This window comes from Stegastes partitus, unplaced genomic scaffold (assembly GCF_000690725.1).
Source record: "Stegastes partitus isolate 25-593 unplaced genomic scaffold, Stegastes_partitus-1.0.2 Scaffold837, whole genome shotgun sequence".
Lineage (NCBI taxonomy): Eukaryota > Metazoa > Chordata > Actinopteri > Pomacentridae > Stegastes > Stegastes partitus.
In genome coordinates this window covers 138244-148121 of record NW_007578568.1, presented here as the reverse complement: position 1 = coordinate 148121, position 9878 = coordinate 138244, and the positions used below count along the sequence as shown (strand labels likewise).

At 44.7% G+C, this 9878-nt stretch overlaps 2 protein-coding genes across 2 annotated transcripts in view; both read left to right on the top strand.

Annotated features, from left to right (window-relative positions):
* The window catches only part of ttn.2 (titin, tandem duplicate 2), a 236644-nt gene that overhangs the window by 93137 nt on the left and 133629 nt on the right, over nt 1–9878 (top strand). The window contains exons 86-97 of the mRNA XM_008292835.1: nt 92–163; nt 391–459; nt 581–661; nt 798–869; nt 1107–1274; nt 1422–1661; nt 1935–2048; nt 2273–2368; nt 2630–3052; nt 3574–3651; nt 3845–5116; nt 5186–5269. Of these exons, the coding sequence (XP_008291057.1) occupies nt 92–163; nt 391–459; nt 581–661; nt 798–869; nt 1107–1274; nt 1422–1661; nt 1935–2048; nt 2273–2368; nt 2630–3052; nt 3574–3651; nt 3845–5116; nt 5186–5269 (2769 nt within the window). The remainder of the gene's footprint in view (nt 1–91; nt 164–390; nt 460–580; nt 662–797; nt 870–1106; nt 1275–1421; nt 1662–1934; nt 2049–2272; nt 2369–2629; nt 3053–3573; nt 3652–3844; nt 5117–5185; nt 5270–9878) is intronic.
* Nucleotides 5296–9870, top strand: LOC103365407 (titin-like). The gene has a single exon (XM_008292833.1). The coding sequence runs from the start codon at nt 5482–5484 to the stop codon at nt 9532–9534; it is 4053 nt and encodes a 1350-aa protein (XP_008291055.1). The 5' UTR covers nt 5296–5481; the 3' UTR covers nt 9535–9870.

The following is a 9878-nucleotide window of genomic DNA, read 5'->3' as shown; positions in this document are numbered from 1 at the left end:
TGGAGTTCAGAGGGTTAAAGTGAGAAAAGGTTTTGCTGCAGTGACCCGTTGATGTTCTCTGGTGGTGATCATGGTTCTGTTTTCTCCGCAGCTGCCAGAGTTCCCATTGAGGAGAAAGTAGAGACGAAGAAAGTTGAAATGAGAGAAGAGATGCCAACAAAAGGTACAAAGAGCTGAAAACATGTTTCTGCTGCAGCTCTGTGCAACAGCTCATCTGTCCGTCCTGCAACTAACATCTTTGCTGTTGACTCCCTTTGACTTGGGCTGCAGATAATCTTATCACACTTCGTCCTGTAGTGGCTTCTCTGCCTTCTTATCTTCTGCTGCGCTGCTCTGCTTCACCTGCACAGCGTTTCTCTTGTGATGCTAACGGTGTCGGTGTCTTTTAAGTTCCCAAAGCTGAGAAAAAGCCAGAAGAGAAGCCGACAGCAGCCGCGAAGGAACCGTCACCACCGAAAGGTACCAACATACTTCAGATGTTGGCTTTGTTGTGTTCATCCCTGTTCTCACTCTTTAAAGCTGTGTATTGATTGTAATTGTGTCTGTGTGATGTTTCCCTTACTAAACTGAAATGCTGAAGCACCAGAAGCCAAAAAGCTGGTGGAAGAAACGGTTCCTGTAGTTTCAGTTCCAGAGAAGAAGGAAGCTCCTGCTCCCAAAGGTAGAGATGTCTGCCTTCTAGCATCTCTCTGCTGATCATCTGCTGTCTTTACGCTTCTCTCCTGTGGTTTGCTTTAGATTCCTTTCATTGTCCTGATTTCTTTGAGCTTATTGTGTGTTTGAATGTACTTTAAAAGAACCAGAGGAGGTTAAGAAGCCGACTGTAGCTCCGACGCCGCCTGCTGAGAAACCTGGCGTGCCAAAGAAAGGTACTTTGATTTTCCTGTTCGATGCCTTCACTTACTCATCCTCCCCTCTGCTTCTCACCTCTTCACGTCTGTCGCTGTCCTTATGATCCACTGTCCACACAACGCTGTCACTAAAGTCGCTCTTCATCAGTGTGCGTCTACCTGTTGACTGTCTTCTTATTTTTTCAAGCACTTCTTGATAACTTTAGAAGCTACTTCTCAGTAACATCAGCTAATCTCTATGTCGCCTACTTGAAGATGAGCCTCAGGTTCCAACAAAGCCCAAAACAGCTGAGCCCGAACCGAAGCCAAAACCTGCAGCAGCTCCCAAAGCACAACCTGACGCTAAACCTGCAGGGAAGGCTGAGCCGGAGCCCGAAGCTAAGACGGCGCCGGTACAGAAGCCGGCGACGCCGCCATCCAAAGGTATTTCCTGCTGTTGTTTGGATGTGTGCTGAGCTTCTGCAGCCGTGTGTGTGTTTAAGATGTCTTCAGGTGTGTTTGCATAGCTTCACGTGTGAAGCGAATCTTTCTGTCTTTGCTGATCTAAATCCATCTTCATGTTGCTTTAAGTCCCCAAAGAGGCTGCAAAACCAGAACCAGAAACCAGAAAAGCAAAGCCAGAACCAGAAAAACCAAAACCAGAAGTCAGTAAACCGGAACCTCCTGTAACGAAGCCAGAACGTCCAGAACCCATGACGGTTCCCAAACCTGAAGCTGAGGTGAAACAAGCCGAAGCTCCGGTGTCTAAACCAGAACCTTCAAAAACTAAACCACAACCAACAGCCCCGCCAAAGGAACCTGAGAAGAAAGGTATAGAACCTGTCTGGTTGAGATTTGGCTCTTAACCCTCTTAGTCCGACTGTAACTCAGTGGACTGACCGATTGATCCTGTTTGTGTTTCAATGTTTGTGCAAGCAAACGTCTTAATGCTTTAACCTGTGGAAACCTAACCGTGTCTAAGCATTGGATATCACAGAACATTTTACGTTATGATGTCAACGCTAGACGACAGCGACAGTGTTTGCTGGTTGTGTGTGTAGCTCCATGTTTTAATCCTAACAATAAACACATGTTCTTTTAAAGTACCAGAAGCACCACCAAAGAAGGAGGTGGCTGCACCTCCAGCACCACCGGCAGTGCCACAAAAGTTGGACAAAGAGGAAGAAGCAGTACAGAAGAAGCCTGAAGCAGTTAAAGGTAGCTGAAGCCTTTCACACTAAAACTCTTGGACTCATCTTAGAACTTCTGTGGTGTGTTTGTCTAACGTCTAACCTGACCGTTACCGTGTTGTGACGATGGGGCTGCACGTTGTGTTTGTCCGGTTTGTCGAGTTTGTCTCGTCTTGCACTCGATAGAGTGTTTGGTTTTCTCCAACAGCACTCTTCTAGGCTTCTAATATATGTGAATGGTATTCTTTAAAGTTCCTGTGCAGGAAAAAATACCCGAACCTCCGAAAGCAGCCAAGAAACCAGAACCTGTTGTTCCCCCCAAAGAAGAGCCAACAAAGAAAGAGAAAGGTACCCTGAGGTTGTGTTCACTTTCTTGTCCTGTGACTTTTTAAAGTTTTAAATAAGCAAGGTGACATTACTGAAACAACCGAAAGACCTACCAGCAGGTCTACGCATGAGTTCCAGGAAAGCTGTTGCAGATATTTATGGTTGCAAACTTGAGTAGAGTATTCCCTGTTGTGTTTAATGTTCCTTTGTTGTGCGCCAGCACATTGTTCTGGTCTTTATAGTCGTGTCTTGTGTATGTTTTTGTGCCAAACCCTCTTAAAGCTTTGAAGGCCAAACCTAAACCTGTACCCGAAGAGGTGGCTGAAAAAGTTCCTCAGAAGGTGTTTGATGAAGCAGCTGTGTTGGAGCCTGTACCTGAGAGGCTGCCTGATAAAATGCCTGAAAAACAACCTCCAAGGAAACCTGATGTGAAGGAAAAGGTCCATGAGAGGGTCCCAGAAAAAGCACCAGAAGAAAAGGAGAAGGCTCCTCCTGAAAGGAAGCCTGCAAAAGTTCCTCCAAAGGTGGCTGAAGAAGAGAGACTTCCTGAGAAGAAGCCACCTGAGGAGATTCCTGTGAAGGTTGAGGAAGCAAAGCCTGACAGGGTGTCAAAGAAACAACCAGAGAGGATCTCTGTAGACAAAACACCTGAGAAGGTGCCTGAGGCCAAAGCTAAACGAGAGGCTGAAGAAACTCTTCCTACAGGTACAGCTGAGGCAGACCTCCACTTTCTGTTTTATCTCATCGATGAAGAACCATTGACAGCAGTTCAGTTTCAGGACTCGCTCATCGGTATGTGGAGCATTTTGTTGCACACATACTCTCAAAAAATGAAACGTTCAGGCAGATACCCAGCTCATCAGCAGCAGTGCTTTGCTGGTGCAAAGCCACTGGAGGAACTGGGAAAACCGAACAAAAACGACAGGGCCATGTGACTTTACAAGCGAGTTTTAAGCTACGATGATTGTTCTGATTTGACCTGAATAAAGAGCAGAACAGTTTCGTTTTTTGAGCCAGTGTGTAGAGCGACGACAAACTGAGCTGTTGCCTCGTCTTCAAAGCTTTCATGACTTCTTACGTCCCTCTTCCATGTCTTTGACTCTGTTTTGTGTGATTCCCGCTGTGCTGGTTCCTTCTGTCACTTTGTTAACTGTCTAAATTTATTCTTTAAAATGTCTTCTCTTCTGCTCACATTCATCTGGAAATAAAAACTGATCATTTCGAAGAAATCGAAGCCAAGAAGGTTCCGAAGCCTCAGCCCGCAGAGGCTGAACAGCGGAAACAAATCCCTCCTTCTGAAAAAGGTATCGAGCACTGAGAGCGTAATGGAGCGCTTTAACCATCTTAGTCTGTAACTCTTCATGATAATACACAGCAGGTGGATTTTCACCTTTAATCTCTGTGTTGTCTCCTCCTAACATTGTCTCTGTGTTCTGTTGTCACCTCTTGGCGCCGCCTCATGACGCCTCTTCTTCAACAACCTCTTAAACCGTCCAGCAGCTACAAGTCTTGTCAAGATTGAGCGAAAGAAAGGAGCTCAGAAGATACAGGAGGTTTATTACGTGACGGAGAAAGTTTGTCCCACGGAGAAGCTGTGGGAACACGAAGATGCCACGGAGCAACACGCTGAAGTGTTGTTTGAAGACGAAGTGGCTGCTCTGGGCCGAACAGTACTGTCAGAAATAGATGTGTTCACTGAGCAGCAGAGCCAAAGAGAGGAAAGGTCGGAGCTGAGCGGTCAGATATCTGTTACTGACACTGCAAAGAGGAAAGAAAGCAGAGAAATCGACCCACAAACACAAGAGAATGTAGTTTTCATCCGCACAGCCGTCACAGAGCTGCGAGATAAAGCCACCAAAGAAACAGGTGAGGAGGAGGAGGAGTTCTCTGTCAGGACGACGGAGGGAACCTCAGACGACACATCAGTCAGACAGCTGCCAGACAAACCTGAGGCTAGTGTAGAGATGAGCATCACGGCAGCAAGCAGACACCAGGAAGCTATTTCAGACAGAGATGTAGCGTTGGGCAAAGATCTCGCAGAGGCAGAGAAAACCAAACCTTCCCCAGCTGTTGTCAGCACAGAGGTAAGAAAACAGGCTTTGAAGGAGGTCAGCTACGAGCAGTCAGTTTGTCGAGATGAGGGAGTATCTTCAGCTGTTCAGGATAGAACATACAGCAGAACTACAGAGTTTACAGAAGTCACAGCTAAAGACAGAACAACAGAAATGATCCCTCAGAGCAGAGAGGAGGAAGCTCAGACCAAACCAGCCCTCATTTCTGACGCCCAAAGACACGACGCATCACAAAAGATGTCTGTTAAAAAGCAGGAGAATCAGGTTCAATCTGCAGAAAGGTTTGAGACAAACAAGAAAGCTGCTGATAAAGCTAAAGTGGAGGTAAAACCCAAAGAGTCAGTAACAGATATCGATCTTAAGAAATCAGAGTTTGAGTCCGTCGCTGCAAAAACTGAAACCGAGTACAAGACAAAAGAGGAACCCAAAGGTCCTGGAGAGACAAAGGAAGAACGTTTATTGGATGTTCAGACCAAAGCTTTAGCTCCTTCAAAACCAGAGACCACAAAAAGGATTTCAACACAAACGGCTTCCAGAGGTACTGATATCAATCTAACGTCTTCACTGTTCAGCTTCAACTCCAACCACGTCTCATGTTTGTTTGTCCTCCATGTCTTCAAGCTTCATCACTCCTCTGTTTCTGTGCTTTTGTATATTTTTCAAACAATTCTTTTTTATCCCAGTGTGGTTTTGAGTCTTTCTTCTTCTTCTTTTTCTCCTAAACATTAATATTTTGCACAAAACCCAAACAAATGATTCTTTAAAGAAGCTGAAGCCCAGAAGAGTCCCACCACTGTTCCTGCTGCTTTGTCTCATGAAGCTCCAGTTGAGACAAAAGGACTAAAGAGAGGTACAACATCAGCACATCTTCCTTTGTTGGATTCTTATTATTCTGTCTCCTTTAACACCAAATGTTTGTGTCTGTGTTCCTGTTTTTCTCTAATCTCTTGGCACCGCTACTTGGTGCTTTTTCTTCGTACCTTTTAACATTTTGAAGAGACTGCTGCCAGTCTGTTAAAGGATGAGAGAAGAGCAGGAGCTCAGAAGATCCCAGAAGATCTCATGTCAGGGGAAGCAGAAGAGACTGAATATGAAGATGTTGGAAAAGCCATTGAATATGAATCTACACAGACATGTGAACCACAGGAAGGGATGTTTAGGACTGTGCAGGAACCTGATGGTGATATATCTGTTACTGATGGTTTAAAGACACAGGGCCTGCCAACAAGACAAGCTCACTTAGAGGCTGTCATGACAGAAACAAAATCTAAGAGTAGAAAAGCTGCAGCAGTTCTGGAAAAACTCACTGAAAGAAAAAGTCAGGTTGAAGAAAATGTTCAAAAAGAGACTGAACAGCATAAAGTTTCTCAGAGTAGTGAAGTTAAAAATGAGAGTTCAGAAAGTTCAGCCGAAGCTGCATCACATCAAAAACAGGAGACGTTTGAAGCTGATGCAAAGATCCAGAGGCTCAAAGATAAACCTGAATCATCAGTGAGAAAAACAGAGTTACCCAGTAAACCTTTAGGAAAAGTTTGTCTCCCCAAGAAATCAGAGGAATCTGATGTGGAAGAGAAACTGGTAGAAGCTGCCAATATTACCATCCAGTCTGTCCAGTCAAAGGCAGCCACAGTTAAAGATCCCAAAACTACTCCCACTGAGGAGCTGAACAAAACAGAAAACGTCAGTAAATCTGATGAAATTATGAATAGATTTACAGAACAAGATGCTGCCATCAAGTTAAAAGTTAGAAATGCAAATGAAACTATGAAAGGCCTGCAGCTGAGTTCGCCTGAAATGGAAGAAAATATGTCCGAACTTGATGACGTCAGATTTGAGCAAGCCGAAGTTGAAACCTCAGTTCCTCCTGAGACAGATGCAACTAAAGTCACAGATGGTACGAGCTCAGACAAGGTTCCTCTGGAGGAAAAGGGAAGGGGACAGATTCAAGACCAATCTGAGATTATAATCAGAGACAGCAAGTCAACCACAGAAAGACAAGGAGACAGTTCCTCAGTGGAACCAGCCAAAGATCTGTCATTAGCACAAGCTGCTTCAAAATTTCATCCCAAAATAAAGACACAGGTCAGAGACTTTGCCGGAAGTAAGCATCATATGGCAGAAAGCATTTCTGCAAAGGAAGGTGACCAAGGTTCAGAAGAACCACAGAGGTTAGTTAAAGCTGAAGAGGCTCTTGTTGAGTCAGTACAGAACAAGACCACAGTGAAAGATAGATGTTCTAAAGCTAAACTGACTGAAGAGATGGAGCTGACACTCAAACCAAGCCAGGACATAGATGTAGTGGAGATAAAACCTGAAGAGGTTTCTGAAGAACCAGCAGAGAAAGAAGCTGCATTCAGTCCAGAGGAGGTTCCTGAGTCAGAGGCCAGTCCTCTGAAGAACGAAGGAGGACAGATGTTACGTAAATGGGACAAAGCTGCAGATGAAACTGCTCCAGATGCTTGGACTGACCTGAAGAAACCAACAACGCAGCAAGAAGCTTCAGATACACCTGTAACGATCAAAGCACGTCAGAAAGGGACTGCGATAAGTGCCACTGGAAAACAGAGGACAACTGAAGCTACAGGTGATGCAACCAAGAAAGAATCACCTGAACCTGAAAGGACTGTGGTTGAAGAAGACCAGCTAAAGGGGAACACAGTTACAGATCAAACTTTCAAAGTTTTTACTCTTCAAGAGACGACAGCAACACGGCAGCAGATGGAAAGAACTGCTTCAGCGACGCCCATCGTTGAGGAGACATCTGAAGAAGTAAACACAGATCCTGACACCCTGCCAGAAACCAGAAACACTAAAACTAAAAATGTCATCTCCATTGAAGACTGGATACAAAAATCACAGGAACAACAAATTAAAAGGAAAGTTGTGGTTGGAAAAACAAGAAAGGAGGGAATGGCAAAGACAGAATCCAGATCCTTAAAGGAAGCAACACCAAAGACTGGAGATGTTACAGATGAACCTCAGTCAGCAGTTGTTCTGGTCAAAGACAGAGGAAACCAGACACGTCTAGCTGAAGGGGGGCAGCAGGTCCACAAGACTGGGCCTGAAGAAGCAGTGAGAGACGATGCTTCACAGCCTGTTTCCCATAAGAAAAGTGAAAAAGACAAAACTTCAAAGTCAGGAAACTCTAAGAAGGTTACAGAGGAAGAGCGCCGAGACCCAGCAGCTACAGATCTACATACGAGTGTCAGACCTTTGAGAGCAACAGCAATGAAACAGAAACAAGTAGAAACACAGACTTCAGTGGTTTCTGCTGAAAGGCCCACGACAAAACAAACCATTAAAACAGCTGGACGAGCACAGAGCACTGCATTCGATGACGTGGTCAAAGAAAAGGCTGAAGGAAACATGTTGAACCTGGAAACAGATGAAAGCAACAGAGTGGCTCCCCGTGAAAAGAAACGCTTAGAAAGACAAGAACACTTGAAAGTAACCCAACTACAGAGGAAACATTCTGGTGAAGACAAAGAAACAGGAGACACCCGTCAACCAGAACCCATCCCCACAAAGACAGAAGAGACAGAAAAGGTAGCTGGAGAAGCAGAAGAGAAGAACCAGACTCCGAGACCAACTGAAACAAAAATGATGGCTGAGATGAAAGTAACAGAGAAGAAACCAGGTGATCTTTGTCACACAACAGACTTCAAGCACATTCCCCATGAAACGAAGGAACAATCAGAACAAGTTCCACAAAAGAAAGAAGCAACTGAAGAACATCCAAAGTCTGACCAAATGTCAGATATTATACTTGAAGATGTTGTCACAAAGAAATCCAGATCTCTTGAAGCAGAAGGCCAGAGGTTGGACAAAAACAGAAACCTGTGTCTGGAGGAGGTGCAGTCCAAAACAGATATCGTTAGAGATGAATGTAGGAGTTTTACTGTGTTTGAAACGAAACTCAGTCAAGCTACAAAGGCTTCTGTGGCACCTGTGACGGAGGCTGCATCTGAAAAACATCTCATAACTCCACTTAGAGATTTAAAACCAGGTACTCCTCAAAGGTTTATTGTTCTAGACAAGCTAGAAAAACATTTAGCATCAGAAAAAGAGACAGTGAATGAACTACAAAGACAAGAGTCCACCAAGGCAAGTGTGGATACTGTAGCAGGAGATCAAGAGTTTAAGCAATTAAAAGAAGTCACAAGTCAATTAAAAACTGGTAGAACTGCACTAGATGAAGGTAAAATACCATCAAAGCAGGAAACAAAGGCAACAAGAGGAACATTGCTCAGAGGAGATACTACACAAGGACATGAGGAAGGTCAATACAAAGGAGAGGAAACAGGTGAGGGCTTTCAGTCTGCAGTAGACGTAGTGAAAGATGTTTGTCCACCTGTAGACACAAAGCAGCAACAGGCTTCCAGGACACCTGTAGTGGATGCTGCACATGAAAAACCATTGGTTGCAAAAGAACAAGATACATTAGCTGCTGCTCTACAAACGTGTAGTTCCTCAGATGATGGCGTAAAAGTTACTAGATCAGTAGAGAGGGAAGGTTACGAATCAAATGATACTTCTTATGCAGCTAAAACTAAAGAAGTACCGCAAAATACTTGTGGAAAACGCAGCAGGATGGCAGAGGTTGTTGGAACTATTCCAATAAAGTTTCCAGAACTGACTGAATCTAGTGCACCAGGAGAGGAAATTCCCTCACAGATGGTCGCATGTAAACCTGACACAGGTACAGGAAGTACTGTTAAAGGGGAACACGCTGAAATGGCATTTAAAGGATCACGGCTATCAGACATAGTCACAACAAGGATGGAACCTAAAGCATGCAAAGAAGGTTCTAAAGATGAACCAAACACAGAACAGTCAGTAAACAGAGCTGAGGTAGTGTTTGAAAGCCAGGAATCAAAAGACGGTTTTGATGTGAGGCTTTGGCGTGAGCCTGCAGTCAGAGAGCCTTCAGTAACAGATCACACCATCGGAGGGAGGCCGCAGTCGGACGACCGCTTCACGCTTCAACCAACCAGAAGCAGAGAAGCTCCGGGCTGTCGGTCCGTCGTAGAAACAAGGGGTTTGACTCCAGAAGGGACAGAACATGCCTTCCTTCAAGAAGCTTGCAGAGGTACAGAGGAAGAACTCTGTCACTGAGCACTTGTTTTTGATCTGAGCACCTCATCGTATCCAGAGGATGTCATGTCATTCACCCATCTGTCTGAAGTCCGCTCAGGCACTCTGATAGCACCCACTCTGACTTCTGTACTCATACTACTTGTTTGTGTCTGTTTTATTGCACTGTGTGTGTGTGTGTGTGTGTGTGTGTGTAGGTGTAGGTGGGTGTGTGTGTGTGTGTTGTTTTGCACAGTGGAATATTTTCATGTACCTTTCATCCGTCTTTGTGCATTTTCTTGGGGATTTTTCCCGTTATTTGTTCTTGGTTCGGTGCTCCCCCATCAGTCTTGCTGAGTCTGACTGTCTTGTAATTTCATTTCCAA